The 20,167-nt window shown below is 53.9% G+C and overlaps 2 protein-coding genes across 5 annotated transcripts in view; one reads left to right on the forward strand and one right to left on the reverse strand.

Moving 5' to 3' along the window:
- The first annotated feature begins 389 nt into the window (after positions 1 to 389).
- On the forward strand, positions 390 to 4,427 carry HRC (histidine rich calcium binding protein). Its single transcript, XM_084758827.1, has 6 exons — positions 390 to 2,899; positions 2,979 to 3,049; positions 3,462 to 3,530; positions 3,668 to 3,722; positions 4,104 to 4,140; positions 4,335 to 4,427. The coding sequence occupies exons 1-6, from the start codon at positions 562 to 564 to the stop codon at positions 4,369 to 4,371; spliced, it is 2,607 nt and encodes an 868-aa protein (XP_084614953.1). The 5' UTR covers positions 390 to 561; the 3' UTR covers positions 4,372 to 4,427.
- An 877-nt stretch (positions 4,428 to 5,304) lies between these two features.
- PPFIA3 (PTPRF interacting protein alpha 3) overlaps positions 5,305 to 20,167 on the reverse strand; it is a 28,938-nt gene continuing 14,075 nt past the window's right edge. For 2 of the 4 annotated variants that reach the window (XM_084758801.1, XM_084758800.1), the window contains exons 15-30: positions 18,492 to 18,685; positions 16,738 to 16,960; positions 15,211 to 15,374; positions 14,975 to 15,102; positions 13,330 to 13,423; positions 13,013 to 13,094; positions 12,300 to 12,500; positions 9,030 to 9,092; positions 8,843 to 8,869; positions 7,767 to 7,942; positions 7,121 to 7,218; positions 6,509 to 6,684; positions 6,358 to 6,426; positions 6,012 to 6,183; positions 5,631 to 5,702; positions 5,305 to 5,458 (exon numbers count right to left, since the gene is read on the reverse strand). In XM_084758801.1, the coding sequence (XP_084614927.1) occupies positions 5,644 to 5,702; positions 6,012 to 6,183; positions 6,358 to 6,426; positions 6,509 to 6,684; positions 7,121 to 7,218; positions 7,767 to 7,942; positions 8,843 to 8,869; positions 9,030 to 9,092; positions 12,300 to 12,500; positions 13,013 to 13,094; positions 13,330 to 13,423; positions 14,975 to 15,102; positions 15,211 to 15,374; positions 16,738 to 16,960; positions 18,492 to 18,685 (1,926 nt within the window). In that variant the 3' untranslated portion in view covers positions 5,305 to 5,458; positions 5,631 to 5,643. The remainder of the gene's footprint in view (positions 5,459 to 5,630; positions 5,703 to 6,011; positions 6,184 to 6,357; positions 6,427 to 6,508; positions 6,685 to 7,120; positions 7,219 to 7,766; positions 7,943 to 8,842; positions 8,870 to 9,029; positions 9,093 to 12,299; positions 12,501 to 13,012; positions 13,095 to 13,329; positions 13,424 to 14,974; positions 15,103 to 15,210; positions 15,375 to 16,737; positions 16,961 to 18,491; positions 18,686 to 20,167) is intronic. The other 2 variants (XM_084758802.1, XM_084758803.1) reach the window with 2 other exon arrangements.

Here is a 20,167-nt window from a genome sequence, read left to right on the forward strand (position 1 = left end):
GACTCTGCATGGCACCTTCTCTCCCCAAATGTCCCATTCCAGCTGCACATTCGTCACAATGCTTGCATTGCTGGGGTCCCTTTGCTCCTGTACATGCGCCTCATCTCCCTGTGCCCCAAGGCATTTTCCAGCCCAGCACTCTAAAAGCCTAGCTGTTGCTTTAAAGATGCCAAACTTGAGCTTGTCAGGTCCCTGCCCCCCTCCTGGCCACGCAGACCCCTCCACCACCCAGTCCTGAGCCCAGGAGCAGGAGGGGAGGGCCAGGCAGGGAGTGAGACCAGAATAACCTAGGCTGAGGATAAATTTAGCCCGAAGGAGGGGAGGGGACAGACCCCATTGGCCTAGCAGTGGGAAGGGAGGTCCTGGAGCCAGGGTCACAGCTCCAAAGGGGACATCCTCAGAGGGGCACCCAAGACCTGAGGAAGATAGACAAGCAAAGAGTAGGAGCAACACTACAAAAGAGAGACAATCTAAGAGGCAAAGAAAAAAAAAAAAGACATAAGGACCCATCAGAGGCAGCCGAAGCCAGACCTGGTAGAAGCTCAGCGGCTAAACGTCCCCATGGGCTACCAGGGGCCATGGTTTCATACTTGTCTCTTTTGGGCCACAGTGACCAGCCTATTGGTCCCTCCAGTGGTGACCCAGGAGCTGAGAGAGGCCGGGCTGGGCCTCGGCAACTGGAACAACAGTGCAGGCCTCCCTGGGTCCTCAGAGGACATTTCAAGTGAGTTTGGCCACCACATCCACAGCCATGGGGGCCATCAAGGCCAGAAGGACAAAGATCCCAGAGAAGAGGATGAAGGTTTCTCCAGGGAGCATGACCACCAGCTCCAAGACCACAGGTACCCTGGCCACGAGGCTGGAGAGGAGAACGTTTCTGAAGAGGTCTTCAGAGAGCATGTTAGGCCGGTCCATGGGCACAGAGGCCGCGACAATGAAGATCTGGGAGACTCCGCAGCGCCTGGGAAACCCTTCCCCAGACAAAGGAGCAACATCCAAGAAGATGAGGAGGAGGAGGATGGCATTGTCTCCAGTGAGTACCACCGCCATGTCCACCACGTCCGCCACATCCATGAAGGGGAAGATGATGATGGAGAAGAGGAAGAGAAGATGGAAGTAAAGGAAGATGCAGATAGTAAGCACCAGGCCTGCCATCACCAGAGCCGCTCAAAGGAAGAAGATGAGGAGGAGTCAGACGAACTGCATCATGCCCACAGCCGCAGGCATGGAGGCCACGAAGATGAAACTGAAGAAGATGAAGATGGTGACTCCACTGAGTATGGACACCAAGCTCACAGACATCAGCACCAAGAGGAGGAAGATGATGGTGACTCAGATGAAGACAACCATGGCCCCGGCCACAGGCTTCAAGGCCAAGAGGATGAAGATGAAGATGGTGACTCCAGTGAGCATGGACACCAGGCCCAGGCCCACCAAGGCCATAAAGAAGAATATGATGATGATGATGATGATGATGATGATGACGACGACGACGATGATGACGATGACGAAGATGACTCCACTCAACCTGGGCACCAGGCCCAAGGCCACAGGAAGGAAGAAGATGAGGATGAGTCAGATGAAGATCATTATCATGTCTCCAGGCATGGACGCCGCGGCCATGAAGAAGAAGAAGAAGAAGAAGATGATGATGATGATGATGATGATGGTGACTCCACTGAGCATGGACATCAAGCCCACAGACACAGAGGCCATGAAGATGATGGTGATGATGAAGAAGAAGATGAAGATGAGGATGATGGTGACTCCTCTGAGCATGGGCACCAAGGCCACAGACACAGAGGCCATGAAGATGATGGTGATGAAGAAGAAGATGAAGATGAGGATGATGGTGACTCCTCTGAGCATGGGCACCAAGTCCACAGACACAGAGGCCATGAAGATGATGGTGATGAAGAAGATGAAGAAGAGGATGATGGTGACTCCACTGAGCATGGGCACCAAGTCCACAGACACAGAGGCCGTGAAGATGATGGTGAAGAAGAAGACGACAAAGATGATGGTGACTCCACTGAGCACGAGCACCAAGCCCACAGACACAGAGACCATCAGAAGGAAGAAGATGAGGATGACTCAGATGAGGACCACCATCATGTCCCCAGCCATGGCCACCAAAGCCACCAAGATGAGGAAGAGGAAGAGGATGCTGTATCCACTGAACATTGGCACCAGTCTCCCAGACGAGCTCACCATGGTCTTGGACGTGAGAATCAGGAAGAGGAGATAAGAGGCCAGTTCAGCCACCATGCTGTAAGCCACCAACCCCAAGGCCACAATTCTGACAAGGAGGAGTTCCTCGATGAATATATGACAGAAGTCCCTGGCCATCACCACCACAGAGTCTCCAGAGATGCAGATGAGGACATTTCTGCTGAGGTTGGCCACAAGGCCCCCAGGCACAGGTTACAAGGTAAAGATGAATGGACCAGGCAGAGTCACAGAGAATCTGTCCAAGGTGAGATTGTTCATCAGTCCTCGCAGCCCACGGGGGCTGGTTCTGGCGGATCAAGAAAGGAAGATGACCACAGCTCTCAGGAGGAAGATGAAGACTTAGAACAGAGAGAAGCACACGGTGAGGAGGAGGCGGAGGAGGAGGAGGGTCACGGCCTCTCTGTGAGCCAGGAAGATGAGGAAGAGGAAGAAAAAGATGAGAAAAAGAGCAAGAAATATAGGGCTGAGGTTTTGGCTTCGCTGAGGCGTCGCAAGAAGCAGCAGCAGAAGGAGGAGGAGGAGAAGGAGGAGGAGGAGGAGGAGGAGGAGGAGGAGGAGGAGATCCTGGAAGAAAACCTGCTACCTTTCACCATCATCCCAAACCCATTGGCTGGGAGGGAGGTGGCCAGAGAAGGTTCCAGTGAGGAGGAGAGCCATGAGGTCACAGGTAAGTGACCTGGCTCTGTGGGGGTGGGGAAGGCAGAGTTAGTCACCTGGAATCACTGTTGTCCTCCTGTCCCCCACAGGTCAGCAGGACGCCCAGGAGTACGAGAACTACCAGCCGGGGTCCTTGTGTGGCTACTGTTCTTTCTGCAATGTAGGTCCCCAGCCCAGGTGTGCCCAGCACGCCCTGGGGTGCCATGGGAGGCCCTAAACCTCGGAGTGGGAGGGGAAGGCAAAACAAACAAACAAAACAAAACAAAAAAACAACCAAATGCTTCTAGAACAAGCTGGAGACCGGAAGCTGTGGGTGGGGACACCGGGCCAGTGAGAAGTTAAGGTCTCCAGATGAGGGTCAGTCAGCCACCAGGGTCTGTGACAGGCAGGCAGGTATCTAAGTGAGCACTCACAGGTCCCGCCCTCCAGTGAGGTTGTCTAGGGACAGGAAACCAGGGACAGTGGTGTCCCCAGAGAAGAGGGGGACTCTGAGTCCAGACGTGGAAGAAATGATCGTTTCCTGAAGGATTTTGGGCTAGGGGTTGCTCTGACCACACTTTTCCTGTTCCCAGCGATGTACTGAATGTGAAAGCTGTCACTGTGACGAGGAGAACATGGGGGAACACTGTGACCAATGTCAGGTGAGACCCTCTCAGAGAAAAGATGGCTGGGACCCCTGGAGCACCCAAGCCAGGATCCGTGCCTCCATCCTGGGGTGGTCCTTCCTCATCCTTGTCCCTAACACCGCTCCCTGACCAGGCTCTCTCCCTGTCCCCAGCACTGCCAGTTCTGCTACCTCTGCCCGCTGGTCTGCGAAACCCTCTGCACGCCAGGTGAGCACAGAGGGGGAAGAGCAGACCCCCCACGGAGGGGGCAGGGGCCCAGCAAAGCTACCGCCAGTGGGGTTTGGAGCCAACCTGAGCTGTAAACCGAGGCTGTGGGGTGTGGTTAAAGGGGCGGGGCGGGGTGTGCGTGACCATGGCAAAGGTCAGGTGGGCTAATGTCGAAGGGCGGTCCTCGGAATGGGTGGGACCCAAGTAAACAGACACTGAGGGGAAAGGGAGGGCCGAAAGCAAGAAGAAAGGGGTGTGACTCAATTTGAGACAGGAATGAGAAGGGGGCTCAGCGCCACCTTTCGGCACCTGCCCTCAGTGTTCCCCCTACCGTGCCCTTCCTGGAGTCCCCTCAAGCCTGCTCTCTCTGCTCCCTCACAGGAAGCTACATCGACTATTTCTCCTCCTCCCTGTATCAGTAAGTGTGTGGGGCTGGGCTGGGCCATGAAGCCCGGGCAAGGGACCTGTTTAGAGGGGGGTTGGTCCACTGTGAGTTACAGAGCCGGCCTGGGGACTCCGTCCTCTGCGCTATGAAGTGGACAGTGGGCGGGGTTACGATGGCTAAGTGTCCTCTGGGCACTGGCTAGCTAACCTTTGTGCTCTCCTGTCCAGAGCCCTGGCTGACATGCTGGAGACTGCAGAGCCCTGACCTGGCCACCTGACAAGAGCTGACTCTATTTCTCTGAATAAATGAGCTCCTGGTAACAGCAGTGTCCAGCGTTGGGTGTGTCCTGGGAAGACAGAGGGTAGGGCGAGGCAGAGGTCCTGAGACTGGGCAGCCTCCGTGCATTGGTTCTAGAGTTGGTTGGTTTGGGTTCTTAACATCTTGAAAACAAAAGCTGGGAGTGGTGGCACACACCTTTAATCTCAGTGCAGAGGCAGAGGCAGGCGGATCTCTGTGAGTTCGAGGCCAGCCTAGTCTACATTGTGAGTTCCAGGCCAGCCAAGACTACAAAGTGAGACCCTGTCTCAAAAAAAGGCTGGTCAACACCAGAGCTTTTGAAACAGTAGGTTTTTACCCGTGATCACTGAGTAACGCCTGGAGCCGGGAGGCCGACCGAGGATGGGGTGGTGGCTCCCCGCTGTCCGTCCTCTCCCCAGGCCACATCGCCCAGCGGCATAGCTGACAGAGGGATTTTCCCATGCAAACCCCGGAGCCGGAGGGGAAATGGGGACGCTGTGTTGCGTCCCTGACCCTTGGGCACAGACACCGCCATAGCACGGGGGCGGGGAGGCCCCGGGGGACACGAGACACGGGAGGAGGGACAGGGGACCCCGCTTGCAGATGACCCCGAGGACTGGCGACAAGACGCAGCGGGGCAGGGCTGAGTGGCACAGGGGGGGCGAGGCTTGTAGCAGCGAGTCTCCCCTCCCCTCCTAGCGGACGACGAAGGAAGACTTGGGCCCCGCGACTGGGCAATAGAAAGGGGAGGGGTGGCCTCTCCCCGCATGCGGCCCCAGAGGGAAGCCCCGCCCCCTGTCCGCAGGTGCAGGGCGCCTGGCTCCCATTCGAAACGGATCAATAAATTACAAAGTAGAGAAAAGGGAGGCGGAAGTTTAGGGTGGGATTTCTTCCTGTCCTCTTCTTCCGCTGCCCCCTTCTCAGTCCATTTCCTGCGGTTTGGTCCAGGCCCAGTCCATGTGGGAGGCGGGAACACGCACACCCGGCTAGTGTGTCTAGACGGTGCAGTCCGCAGTGCGAGCTCCCTCCCGGCGGTCTCCGGCTAGACCACGCTCTGGAAAGGAGGGAAAACGGCCCAGCCTTCGGAAGGGTCTTCATCCGAGTCAGAGTGAGGTCAGCTTGCATTGAGGCCAGACAGGTCACCGAATGGGAACCATTTGGTACGCCGTCCCGCGTCCCCGCTGCACCACCCTGAACCCTAAAAATCACCTGGCAGAGTCCCTCACCTGGAGGTGCGCACTAGCAGGAGTAAGTCCGGACCGAGACACCATCTGCTCTTGAACTCCCAGAAGTCTGGCCTGGAGAGAGCAGCAGCGGTTCAACCTGGAAGCACCCTAGTTTTCCCCAGGGAATCCCCCGCTCCTCGGTACTGAAGCTTGAAGGGCCCCTACATTGCTAGTCAAATGCCCTCCCCCGAGCCACACCCCCAGCTCCTCACTGGGGCACTCTTTCGTATTCCTCCCGCAATGAGCTATGTCTTCAGCCCTCTTTTTACTTTTTGAGACAGTGTCACTACGCTGCCCTGGCTGTCTTGAACTCACTCTTCTGTAGCCCAGGATAGACCAGATAGAATAGAGTCTGGGCTGTCACATTCGAGAGACCTCTACCTTCCGGCTGCAGTTTGCGGAGTGGGAGCCCCGGTGAGCCTAGGGCTCCTGCGGCAGCTGAGCGAAAGTTGGGGGGTAACATCTCGGCCGAATCGGGGGTTACACCCCGGAGGTCCTTCTCCCGGAACATCTTCCTCCAGGAAGGGGAGCGGCTGAAAGACTTGGCACTGTCCTAATTGTACGATAGAAATCCAAGGTGAAGGAGGAGAACGCCAGCGCCGACCCTGAATTCACCACGCCCCTCATTTGGATCAGCCTCCAACTGCAATTGGTTGGCAACAACAAGCCCCACCCCTTCACCGATTTTTAAGTGCTACTGGGGACAAGACCTGCTGCCCACGCCCACCTCATCCAGCCGTCTGTCTGTGCCTAGAGAGATGAGGTTACTGAATTCTTTTTCCAGCAGTTGCCGGGCCTGTGGAGGAGGAAGGAGAGAGGTTAGTGAAGCGAGGTGGGAGCACGCGGGCGGGAGTGCTCCCTGAGCAGCCGAGGCTCACCTGTGCATTCTGGGTCGGTATCTGGAGAAGCAAGGCCAGGTCGGAGTAGTCGAAGGTCTCATCTAGAGCCAGCAGTGCCCCGTGCACCCCACTCTCGGTGAGATTCGTAGCAAATTCCTTCAGGCCAAGACCAGACACCCAACCCATGACCCGTTCGTTGGACCACACCATCACGTCTGGGGATGAAAGGGACTCTTAACTGTGCACCTCCCAGCCCTGCCCAAGTCGCCTAACCTCACCCTCATTTCCTTTCCTAGCCATCCCTGCGCTCCATCCCTCACATAAGGAACTGGCTCGCTAGGCCTGTGACTCCCACTTCCCTCCCTAGCCAAGCAGCCAGGGCTGGTTCCACCCATTATTTATGCGGACAGCGCCTCCTAGTGAGCAGGTTCTTATTCTCTCTTCGCAAAGCCCCCTATTCAGGCTCCGCCCCTTGCATGACAGCGCACCCGGGTGGCCAGGCCCAGCCAGTCTCGCACAGGATTCCACGCCCATTTTATTCTCTGGCCACGCCCCCATGGTGACTCCACCCTGTTTCCAGTCGTTCTTGGTTTCTCTGGCTCTCTCCTCCCCCGCCCTGCCTCTCCCCACCTGCCCCCCACAGGATCTCACCTCTGATCTGGGTCTGGCTCTCTTCCCTCCTCCGCTCCAGGTCTTTCCGGTCATAGTTGAGCCGTTTCAGGCACATGATGCCATAGTGCAGACTAACCCTGAGCGGTGGGGGGAAACTGAGTCACCTAGGAGCCTTCCCATGGCACTGTTATTGCTCTTACCAAATTCTCTCTCTCTCTCTCTCTCTCTCTCTCTCTCTCTCTCTCTCTCTCTCTCTCTCTCTCTCTCTCTCTCGTGTGTGTGTGTGTGTGTGTGTGCGTGCGTGTGTGTGTGTAAAGAGCACAAATCCCCATTGCACAAGTGGTTACTTGCATATTCTCTCTCTCTCTCTCTCTCTCTCTCTCTCTCTCTCTCTCTCTCTCTCTCTCTCTCTCTCTCTCTCCTTTCAGAACTTTGTTTTTACTTCTAAATTTCCTGGCCCGGCCTTGAACTCACTCTGTAATCCAGGCTAACCTCAATTTAGCAATCTTCTGGCACCCAAGTAGCAAGTCACCAGGACCACAAGAGATTTCAATTTTCCTACGGAGCACCTTCTTGGTTGCGGGAGCACCAAGTGAACATTTCACGGAACTTCCCACTGGCCAAAGCCTCTCTAGGGGCGTGGCTTCCTCCCCTGGGCTGTTCCCATTGGCCGGGCAGCCCCCACCTGTGGAAGCTGTCCACCATCTTGAGTTGGCCTCGCAGTTCCTTCTTGTTCAGATGGTCCAGCATCCGAGCGTCCACTAGCGACTCCATGAAGTAGCTTCGGTACTGGGGCAGCCCGAGGCTGGGCAGCCAGTCGTTCCCCACCCACTCGTGGTTCATGTCGCCATATGCCAGGATCTGGGACCATGGGCAGGTGAGGGAGGGGGTCAGGCCCTCTGTACCTTCCCGTATGTACAGGGGAAAGGACAAAACCCAGACCCCACCCCAAGTTAGTTCCCTCCCCACCACAGAACTGTATGCCTGGGGACAACGGCCCAGCTCAGGGTCTAGTGTAGCCCAGGCTAGCCCCAAACTTGCAGTGAAGCTGAGGACGACCTTGAACTGTACATCCGCCTGCCTCCGCCCTCTTGAGTGCTGGCGTTACAGGTGTGTACCCCCACACCAGGCTGGTGCTGGAACCTAACCCTCTATTCTAGGCAAGGGCTGCACCAACTGACCCCCAGCCCTGCCGATCTGCGTGCACTCAGCCTAAACAAGACTACACCTGAAAGGTCAGGAGCCACCCAGAGACCGTCACTCCTACAACACTGAGAAAATACTAGTCCAGGCAGTCCAGGTCTGGACAAGGCTATGAGACAGGCCCAAAGTCTTTTGCACGTTTAGGGCCAGGTAACAGCCCAACCTGGATTGCCTGGCGCACCTTGCTGCCACCACAACTAGCTCAGCTAACCCTGGAGTCACCAAACTGCGCAGCCAGCCCTATTCCCCAACCCTAATGGAAACCCTGGCACCTCGGCACTCCAGGCAGTTCCCTCCGGTTCCAGCAATCCCACAATCCCCAGCTCCCAAGCAATCCACAACCATGGAATGGCCCGTGCACCAGGCTGGAGACCAACACGGAAGGCTTCCACTTTGTCTCCCACCAAGCCACTATGAACCAGTCCACAGCTGATCTCCATGCTGCGGACTTCCCCTCCGGGGCAGGGTCGTGGGATGTTCTGACAAGGGGTGGGGCGCAGAGAAAGACCATGCAGCGTGCACAACCTGTTCATGCGTCCACCCGCCCTGCGCCCCTACCTGCTCCCAGCTGATCTCCTTGGTCTCCTGACCCGTTAGTGGGAAGAGGGGGAGAGAAGGGTGGGTTAAGGGGACAGGCAGAGGAGAGCAGAAGGGACAGACGATGCACGGACAGACAGACACCGCCCGGTCCCCGCACCCAGTAGGAAGAGCGCCACCCCCGGGGCCACCAGCAGGAAGCACTCACGGGTTTTGTAGCTGCTGTCAGAGACTCCATTTCCTCATGCGTCATCCACACGTTTCCTGTGGGCTGAGGGCGCCAGGAGTTATGGGTTGGGAGACGGCACAGAGTACAGATGGTTTCCTTTCACCCCACCTGACTCATTTGTTATGTTCATTCTGTTTGGGGTTTCTTTCTTTCTTTCTTTCTTTCTTTCTTTCTTTCTTTCTTTCTTTCTTTCTTTCTTTGGTTTTTCCAGATTGGGTTTCTCTGTGTAGCCTTCGCTGTCCTGGACTCGCTTTGTAGATCAGGCTGACCTCGAACTCACAGAGATCCACCTGCCTCTGCCTCCTGAGCTTGCGCCACCACCACCTGGCTTCTGTTTGGGGTTTCAAAGGCCAGATGACAACAAAGAGATGAACCTGTCTTGGGCATCTTCCTTTCTGAGGCATAAGAGCTGGCAAGCTCCAGTAAGAGGGCTCGGCAGGGAAAGGTGCTTGCCACCACACCTGATGACCCAAGCGCCATCCCACACGTGCTCTGTGCTGGTCATAAAATTTTAATTTACAAAATGTGGGAGCCGGGTGGTAGTGGCGCACGCCTTTAATCCCAGCACTCGGGAGGCAGAGGCAGGCGGGTCTCTATGAGTTCGAGGCCAGCCTGGTCTACAAAGAGAGTCCAGGACAGCCAAGGCTACACAGAGAAACCCTGTCTTGAAAAAACAAAAACAAAAGCTGTCTGTTGCACTAGGGCTACTCCCACTCGCCTTTAATCCCGGCATTTGGGAGGCAGAAGCAGGACAGCCTGGTGTACAGAGTGAGTTCCAGGGCTACACAGAGAAATCTCTTTCAGAAAAAAGGAAAAAAGAACATGTGCTCATGTGTTCTTGCAGAGGATTCTGGTTTGGTTGCTGCACACACATAGCAGCCCGTAGTCATCTGAAACTCCATTGCCAGGAGATCTGATGGCCTCTTCTGACCTCCAAGGGCACCAGGCATTCATACATATATTCATGCAGGTAAAATACTCATACGTGTAAAATACTCATACATGTAAAATACATTTAAAAAAAAGTTAGAGCTTCTGTATGAGCAAGTGCATGTGGCCTTGTGCCCTTGATGTCACCACTCTGGACACAGTGAGGTCCAAAAAGGGGATAACAGACAGCAAAGGGACGGGTGTTTGCCGTTCTGTGAGGCCACTGCTGCTAACACCTCTGCCCTACGAGCCATCAATGCCTATGTAGACTCAGAGCCCTCGGCTCCTGATGAGGACCATGACGGAGCACACGGTGAACATGTGTACCTCCGTGAGCCCAGCATGGTGGGACAGACCTGTGACCCCAGCACTCAGGGGGCAGGGGCAGGACTGCAAGAACAAGACAAGCCGAGCCACCCAGGGAGCCGCTGTCTTACAGGAGGATGGCTACAGATTTGTTCAGCACAGGGAGCCGCTGTCTTACAGGAGGATGGTTATGGATTTGCTCAGCACTGGAGCTGCAAGCCATTCTCCAGAGCTAGCTAGGGGTGGTATGCATTCGCAAGGCCTTGTGGAATCTCTAGGACACACACACACTCAAATAAAAATAATGGCAATGGCAATGTGCCCCCCCCCCCATTCTTGTGGTCTGCGGCCACAGCATCACAATGGGTGGTCCCAAGCCAGCCCGAGTGAGGCCCAAAGTGAGTCCTTATTTCAAAAACAACTTGAGGAGTTTGTTAAGGTTGTGAAGGCCCAAAGGAGGAAAAGATGTCTATTGATGGCAATTTTAGAGGATAACTTTTTTGTCTTGCCCTTAAACTATACCCAAGAGGGGCTGAAGAGATGGCTCAGAGGTTAAGAGCACAGGCTACTCTTGAAAAGGCCCTGAGTTCAAGTCCCGGCAACCACATGGTGGCTCAAAACCATCTATAATGAGATCTGGTGCCCTCTTCTAGCAGGAAGGCATACATGGCAGGCAAAACACTGTATACTTAATAAATAAATAAATCTTTAAAAAAAATTTTACACCCAAGAACCCAAGAGAAGCTGGGTATTGGTGGTGTACACCTTTCCCAATAGTTGGGAGGCAGAGGCCAGTGGTCAGCCTGGTCTACAGAGCAAGTTCCATTTACAGTGAAATTAGACACAGCTATGTGTAATTCTCTTTCCCTTTTCTTCAGTGCTCAAGTCACTACGGAACCTCCAACCCTGAGCTTGCTACGCAAGGCCAGCACTGAGCTCTTTTTCACTTAAAAAATGTTTAAAATGAGCCCAGCTTGGTGGTGCACACCCTTAATCTCAGCAGAGGCAGGTGGGTCTCGGTGAGTTTGAGGCCAGCCTGGTCTACAGATCGAGTTCTAAAACAGCCAGGGCTACATAGAGAAACTGTCTCAAAAAAGAAAAAAACTGGCTGGGCGTGGTGGCGCCCGCCTTTAATCCCAGCACTCAGGAGGCAGAGGCAGGTGGATCTCTGAGTTCAAGGCCAGCCTGGTCTACAAAGCGAGTCCAGGGCAGCAGAGACTACACAGAAAAACTCTGTCTCGAAAAAACAACAACAACAAAAAACAAAAAACAAAAAAAAAAACACCTTAAAAATAACGTCCAGTGTGTGTGTGTGTGTGTGTGTGTGTGTGTGTGATGAAGGTCAGAGGACAATTATTCAAGTTGCTCTTCTTCCCAGGTGGGCTCCAGGGATTGACCTCACGTGGTCAGGCTTGGTGTCCGCACCTTTACCCACTGAGCCGTTTCTTTTTACTATGAGGCAATGTCTCACCAAATAGCCCAGGCTGACCTTGAACTTATTCAGTAGCCCAGGCTGGCCTCAGATGCAGGTACTGATAATTGTCTGCCCATTTGAGACTTCTTAGGAAAAAGCTGTGTAGGCACTGTGGGGCCGGCTCAGGAGGTAAAGGAAGGTAGATCTCTGTAAGTTCGAGCCCAGCCTGGTCAACATAGTGAAGTCCAGGCCAGCTGGCCCTACCTAAGTGAGATCTTGTCTCAAAACAATAAAAAGAAAGAAAGAAAGAAAGAAAGAAAGAAAGAAAGAAAGAAAGGAAGGAAGAAAGAAAGAAAAAGAAAACTGTGGATCTGCACAGTCTCTTGGAAGTGGTGAAATCCCCAGGAAGAAAGTCTTGGGGGCTAACAGGCCACAGAGTCCCTGAAAGAGATGTCCTCTGTAACCACCCATGACACATGGAGGCAGGGCCCGTGGGAAATGCAGCCAGTGGGCCCAGGATTGGCGGTCGGCTGGCGCCGGTGGCACTGGGCAGGAGCGCGCATGCGTGTGTGCGTGCGCGTTGGTTGGCAGGCACTCACAGTGCGGGAGGAGGCAGGAGCCGAGGGCGACGTGAGGGACACCATCTCCTGAATGGCGAGGCGCAGCTTGAGCCTGTGCAGTGGATTGCTGATGCCGATTTCCCGCTGGATCTCGGTGTCTGACAGGTTAGCCATGATGGCGCCGCTCTTGACATTGGCCCGGCAGGCGGCCACGTACCACGCTGGCATGCCCACCCAGAGCTGAGGCCACGGGGAGGCGAGAATGTGGAGGAGTCAGGGGAGAGAGAGACACAGATGGGGAAAGTTCGCAGGCAAAGGAACAGACGCGGGAAGACAGAGACACGTGGGAGAAGACCGAGGAATGAATAGGGACGGGACAGATGGAAAGACAGATACAAATTGGCAGATACAGGGAGAGGCCAGAAGAGGCAGATAGAGTGAGCAGGGGTGGGAGGAAGAGGAAGTGGTTTCCCTTAGAGCCTCGGGTCCTGGCCTCCCACCCACCCCACTTCTGGGCTTGTGTTGGGTAGAGCCAACCAGCTCTGGATTGGAGCAGCTGTCAGAGCTGAGGGTAAAGGCCTGGCACGGTGGCTCAGGTTTGTAATCCCAGCATTCAAGAGGCTGAGGCAGGAGGATTGCTATGAGTTTGAGGTTAGCCTGAGCTACAGAGTGAGACAAAACTAAAGTGGAGGAGGGGCGTTCGGGGGTTGGATTAGTAACTCTACACTAAGGTCATTGCAATGTCAGAATACCTCCAGCCAGGAGACCACGGTGGGGCCATCCCAGGCAGCAAAAGGCAGGCCCTGGCGACAGGCTTCTTCCAGAAGCTCATGCCTACAAGAGAAGGTAGACGAGAGAGGCTGTGAACCCTTCCCGTGGACCTCTCACGCAGGTGCACACAATCAAAGCCCCTTCAAGAAGTGCAGTAAGGTATGATGCCCTGAAAACCCGCCTTCCCCACCCAGACAGCAAAGCCATAAAGAAAGGTGTTCCCAGATGCCCTGGAAAGGGAAGGGTCACAGGTCACGACCTCACCAGTATCTACCCCCATCCCAGACCCTTCACTCACTTCCTCTTGTTCCTCCGGTCCTTATCTCCTGGGCCAGTCAGTTTGGCTAGCCCCAGAGGGTCAGTGGCCAGTGTTTCATCAGAGGGTGTCCCAGCTAGAGGCAAGGAAGCATCAAAATTAGTGAAGTCTTGGGTCAGGGAATGTGGTGGCTCATGGGAGACATCCCCAAGCCCCGGAAAGGCAGCAAGAACACCACCAGCTCTGAGCACACCCCTTTAATTGCAGCACTCGGGAGGCAGAGGCAGGAGGATCTCTGTGAGTTCGAGGCCAGCCTGGTCTACAAAATGAGCCCAGGACAGTCAAGGCTACACAGAGAAACCCTGTCTCAAAACAAAACAAAACAAAACAAAACAAAACAAAACAAAGGGCTGGGGAGATGGCTCAGCAGTTAAAGAGCACTGTCTGCTCTTCCAGAGGTCCTGAGTTCAATTCCCAGAAACCACATGGTGGCTCACAGCCATCTAGAATGAGATCTGGTGCCCTCTTCTGGCGTGCAGGGGAACAGGCAGGTAAAAACACTGTATACATAATGAACAAATAAATCTTTTTTTTTAATTTTTATTATGTATACAATGCATATGTGCCTGCACGCCAGAAGAGGGCACCAGCTCTCATTATAGATGGTTGTGAGCCACCATGTGGTCGCTGGGACTTGAACTCAGGACCTTTGGAAGAGCAGGCAGTGTTCTTAACCTCTGAGCCACCTCTCCAGCCCGAACAAATAAATCTTAAAAAACAAAAAAGAATGCCTCGAGCTCAAGGCCCTTCTATGCTACAAAGCAAATACCAGGCTGGCCAGAGTTACATAGCAAAACGAGCAAACAAACAAAACAGGGCCCGGCACCCTGCTGCACACCTTTGATCTCCACTCCTGGGAGGCAGAGGGAGGAGGATCTCATTGGGCTCGGGGCTAGCCTGGTCTACAAAGATAATCCCAGAACAGCTGGGGCTACATAAGGAAAGTGGAAGGAGAGATCCAACTTCACAAAGTTGTCCTCTGACCTCAGTATACGTGCATCAAGAACACACAGAATTGGGGCTGGAGAGATGGCTCAGTGGTTAAGTGCGCCACCTGCCAGCAACCACATGGTGGCTCACAACCATCTATCCTGAGACCTGATGCCCTCTTCTGGCTTGCAAATGTTCATGCAGACAGAATACTATATACATAATAATAAATAAAATCTTAAAAAAAAAAAAAAAGAACACATAAAATTATAATGCAATTTTTTTTTGGAGACAGGGTTTCTCTGTATAATAGTCCTGGTTGTCTGGGACTCTTTGTACATCAAGCTGGCCTCAAAATCACAGCGATCCCCCTGCCTCTGCCTCCTGAGGCAGTGCTGGGATTAAAGGCGTGTGCCACCACCGCCCGACTCTATAATGCAAGTTTTTAACTAAAAGAAAAAAAAAAGCAGGGCCTGGAAATACAGCTTAGTGGTAGCGTGCTCACAGAGCATGCATTAGACCCTAGGTTCAATTCCCAGCACCGCAATAGAGAGAGAAAAAAAGTATTACCTAATGAAAGTAGAAATTAATTTCTAGCAAAGGGGAAGGTTGGGAGAGAGGGAGGGGGAAGGAGGGAAGGAGGAAGAAAGGGAGGGAGGGAGGGAGGCGGGGAGGGGGTTGGCGTTACCGAACTGACCCAGAGAAGAACTTTCCCGGCCTGGGGGTCCCATCCGGCCCTTTTCTTTCTTGCCGAAGAGCCGACCTATGGATGACTTGATGCTCTTCTTCTTAGGGGCTTTGTGGAGGGAATCTGGGGTGCCCTCACTAGAGAGACAGGGAAGAGCCTGGGATGGTCACTGTCCTCCCCTGCCCCCCCCCACAGACACACATGTCTTTGCCCCTTCCCCATTGTCAACCCACATCCCCACTAACCTTCCCCGGGGAGGTGCCCCATCTTCCAGGGACCCCGCCTGCAGTGCCAAAGCCTGGGTCATCCTTTCAAGACGGGCCGACCGAGGAGTGGGTGGCGGGGTGTCTCCTGGAATGGCTGGGCCCTCCCCTCGTGGCACACCAGCTTCCTCCTTGGGGACATGGTTCTGGGGATGGCGACAGATGCAGACTTAGCTTGAGGATCATAGTGGGGGTGTTAATTGTGGGGTGCGGGAGGCTGTCTGAGCTGTCCCTCGCTTGGGCACTAACTTGAAAGAAGGGTAGTCTAGATCAGATGGGGGCACAACAGCAGTGGCTGTGGTCCCCCGGAACTGGAGAAGCCGGTACAGGAAGTAGCTCTTCAAGAAATGACAGAAGTGTGGCCTCAAAGAATGCTAACAGTGGTCAGGAAGCACGACACACAGAAGTAAAACAATGAAACAGAATCGCACGTGATCTGCCTCCTTCAAGGTTAATTTTCTCCTCCCAGCTCTCTCTCTCCTCTTCCTCTTCTTTCTCCTCCACCTCCTCCTTTCAAAATAGGGTTTCACTGTGTGTCGAAGTTGGCCTCAGACTCACAGCAATCCCCTTGCCTGAGCCACACAAGCACTGGGGTGACAGGTGTTGAGTCACCATACTCAAGTTCTCAAAGGTCATTTAAAGATTATAGATCTCAGCCAGACGTGGTGGCGCACGCCTTTAATCTCAGCACTCAGGAGGCAGAGACAGGAGGATTGCTGTGAGTTTGAGGCCAGCCTGGTCTACAAAGCGAGTCCAGGACAGCCACGGCTACACAGAGAAACCCTGTCTCGAAAAACAAAAAACCAAAACCAAACCAAAGCAAAAACAAAAAAAAAAGAAAGAAAGAAAATAAGAAAGCACGGACACAGCCAGGCAGTGGTGGCGCACACCTTTAATCCCAGCACTTGCGAGGCAGAGCAGGCAGATCGCTGTGAGTTCGAGGCCAGCCTGATCTACAAGGAGAGTCCAGGACAGCCAAGGCTACACAGACAAACCCTGTCTTGAAAAACCAAAAAAAGAAAGAAAGAAAAAGAATAGAAAGAAAACACATCAAAGTAGGGTTGCTGGGATAAGCACAGTGGGTAAACAACTTGCTACAAGCTTGGTAACTTGAGTTCCTGTCACCACGTTCCACATGCTAGGAGAGAACCAAAGGCTAGAAATGCCCTCACACCTCCACAAGGAGTGCTATGGCATGCTCATGAATCACACACACACACACTCACACACACTCACATACACACACACACAGTCACTCACATACAGACACACATTCTCACACACACACACACACACACACACACACACACACACACACACAGTATAACAAGTCCAAGTAGACCACAGCCAACTACTTAAGTCTCCAGAAAGCAGCTTTCCCGTGGCCCTTGGAAGTTTTGAGAGGGCCAAGGATGCTTCTGGAAGCCACTGTGGCAGTTATTGGCAGTAAGCTCTGTTCCTGAGCTCTCCCACCTCCACTGGGCTGGGGTAACAGATTCTAATACTCACGGTCTTATCGGTGGCCTCCCGGGCAGGACTGGGGGGTGCCAGGCGAGGGGTGGAATGGCCAGAGCTGGGAGGTGAGGGGCTGGCGAGGGTGGAGGTGGTGAGCGAGGGTGGCAGTGAACAGCTGCTGCGGTACCGTCCCAGCGAGTCGAGGCCGGAACTGGACACCCGGCTCTCCAGCTCTTCTGCCCGCTGCTCTGTCGTCTCCTTCTCTTCTTGGATTAGCCTGGGAAGGGAGAAAGAAAACTAGAGGTGGAGGATGGAGGGGATGGGCAGCCACAGAAAGGCCAGGGAGGGGAGGAGGGCGTGGCTCAGGACAACGAAGGGACTTAAGAATGCTTCTGTGGACTCCTTGTCCATAGCCTCCGGGCTCAAAGGAGGCCAGAACCCCTGAGAGTCTCAAGAAATCACTGAAGGATTTGGGCTGAGTAGCTGTGGTTTCTATCAGAAGAGGTTAACAAAAGCCCTTTAATCCCAGCACTCGGGAGGCAGAGGCAGGCGGATCTCTGAGTTCAAGGCCAACCTGGTCTACAGAGGGAGTTCCAGGACAGCCAGAGCTACACAGAGAAACCCTGCCTCAAAAAACAAATACAAAAAACTGCAAGAACAAAATGCTACGATCAGGTGGTCTCAAAGTTGATCAAAGTAGGGTGTAGAAGGTCATGAATTTATCCAGTAAGGGAGAGTGGATGAATGTAGTTTGAGTTAGAATGTGGCTGTGTTAGCCTTACTTCCTGGGGGCCCATAAAGACTGACCACAGAATGGCCAAATCAGACCATTTCTGGAGACTCTGTGGGCTTCCTGAAAAACTATGCTACCAGCCAGGAACTCCTCGTGGGTACAGTTAAGGTTCAATTTTTCTTTCCTTTCTCCCTTCACTCGTGTGTGTGTGTGTGTGTGTGTGTGTGTGTGTGTGTGTGATGCCTGTGTGTACGCATGGTTTTGCGTGTGTGTGGGCAGCGTGTGGGTGTAAATGCCTGACGTTGACGTCCACAGCATCATCGGCCGTTCTTCTCCTAAGCCACTGAGCCGGCCGGCGTCTTCCAGCCAGGCACAGAACTTGCTGACATGGCTGGTCCTGGTAGGCAGCTTCCTGGAGCAGCCCATCCTGCCTTCAGAGGCTGTAGTGTCAGGTGAGCCACCCGGTCCACCTGCCATCCCTGTGGGCTCCGGACGCCAGTTCTCTAGTGAGCATGACATTTCTTTAAGCACTGCGCTATCTCTGAAACCCCTTCCTTCCCTGTTACTTTTTTCTTTCATTCTTTCACTTTATTTCCTAGCTTTCCCCCCTTTCTTCCTTCCCTTCCCTTCCTTCTTTTCTTTTCCATGCTACAGATGGAACCCAGGGCCTCACAGACTTAGCTAAGTAAATGCTCTACCAAGTAAATACATTCCCAGCCCAAGCTGAGGTTCTTGATTTCCTTGTGAGGGAAACATTTGTGCGTGGTTGTTGTGAGACTCTTGCAGGATCAGGAGGCTCTAGGATACGGTTACGTGGAGCCACGGTTTTCTTGAAGGTTCCTTCTGCAGAGTTGAGGCTTGGGACTGTGGACCCCACTCTTGGGAATGAGTGCCACCCCAGGGACGCTGATGCAGACAGCAGTGGTGGTCCGCGCTGTGGAGTGTTGTCTGGGAGGATTGCGTGGCCGCAATGGGAAAGTAGGCTTAGAGCCGTGGGGTGAGGACTGACTGTCCGGAAAGGAGCTTCCGGGGCTGCGGGGACAGCTCGGGCACGGCGCCGCAGGCTGGGGCTCACTTGATTTCCTTGTTGATTGCTTCCAGCTGCTCCTGCAGCATGATGGCCAGCGTCTGCACATCAGCTTGCCCGCTGGGGGACAGCAACTCAGCCCCGAACATCCCCTCGGCCTCCTCCTCATCCGAGCCATCCAGCTCTCCAGGGAACGGGGGCGGGATGGACCCAGCAGGGGCAGACCGATCCCAATCCTGTCCCTGTGGGTGAGGGCAGAGGTTGGTACATGGTTTTGCCCACACTCCCGACCCCACCCGCATCCCATGATGCTCTTCTGGTTTAGATCCTTCCTTTTCTTATTTTTCTATTTCTTTATTTTTATTTTTTATTTTTTTTTGCACTATGGTGATGGAGCCATGGTGTCACCTATGGCTAGCTTTGGGTGAGCTATATCGCTAGCTACGCTCTTAGCAGGCCTCCCCTTTGACCTAAGAGAGAACTGAATGTGTGAAATCCTTGTTGTACAAGCCTGGTGACCTCGTTAAATCCTCCAACACCTGCGGTGTTCTGTGCCGTGCGCATCCCGATACGTCCTGAAAGTCTCTTCTTTTCTTTTTACAACGTGTTTATTCATTTTATTATGTGTGTGTAAGCGGCTTGCTGCCTGCGTGTATGTGTGTGCACTGTGAGCGTTTCTGGTTCCCACGGAAGCCAGACATGGATGCTGGACACTGGACGCAGGGCATTCTTAACCACTGAGCCGTATCTCCCCCACATCTTTTTTTTTTAAAGGTGTGCCTACGTAGAAGCCGTAGCTCCGTGTCCTCACTCACTGTTCATATGATTCTTTTGTTTTTGTTTTTGTTTTGTTTTTCAAAACAGGGTTTCTCTGGATAATAACCCTGGCTGTCCTGAACTCACTTTGTAGACCAGGCTGGCTTCGAACTCACAAAGATTCACTCACTGCCTCTGTCTCCTGAGTTGTGCTGGGATTAAAGGTGTGCGCTAAGCTGCAAATGCCTTGACTCACAGACGCGGCTCGCTGGTCCTATTTTTATTTTAATTTTATTTTTTCCCTGTTGTTTGTTTGTTTGTTTCAAACAGGGTCTCACTGTGTTGACCTTGCTGGCCTGGAACTCACAGAGACCCAGCTAGCTGCCCAGGACTCCTGGGTGCTGTGATGAAGGCGTTTGCCAACAGGCCCAGCCCCCCTTATATTTTGAGACATCGTCTCTCACTGGACCCCGCGTTCTCTCTCCAAACTGGCCAACCGCAAGCTTCAGAGATCCTGCCGCCTGCCCCTCCCCAGAGCTGAGACAGGAAGCATCCAGCACGCATCTTACACGTGTGCTGGGAATCTGAAAACTCCTTTGCTGGCGCTTACCCAGCAGGCACTTTACTAAATGTGCTCCCTCCGCAGCACAGTCTCTTCCTTACTGGCTCCTAACTGTCCCTAAGCCATGCTCACACGCACCCACGACTCCTCCCTCCCCACCAGCTTCTCTCCACCTGGCCCCGCCCACTCGGGGAATCTCCACTCTTCCTCCTCTCCAACACTCACCATGTAAATCAGAGGAGGAAGATGAGACGCGCAGGCAGGAGGATGGTGGTGTTGGAGGCCGGGAGAGAAGCCAGTGAGTCAGAGAGATAGGACCTTCCATCCCAGAATCCTCCCTGAGCCACACAAACCCAGCTGCCCTCCCCACCACCGCCCTCCGTCTGCCCCCCTCCCCCCCAGGAGG

This window comes from Acomys minous (assembly GCF_964271855.1).
Source record: "Acomys minous genome assembly, chromosome: 2".
Lineage (NCBI taxonomy): Eukaryota > Metazoa > Chordata > Mammalia > Rodentia > Muridae > Acomys > Acomys minous.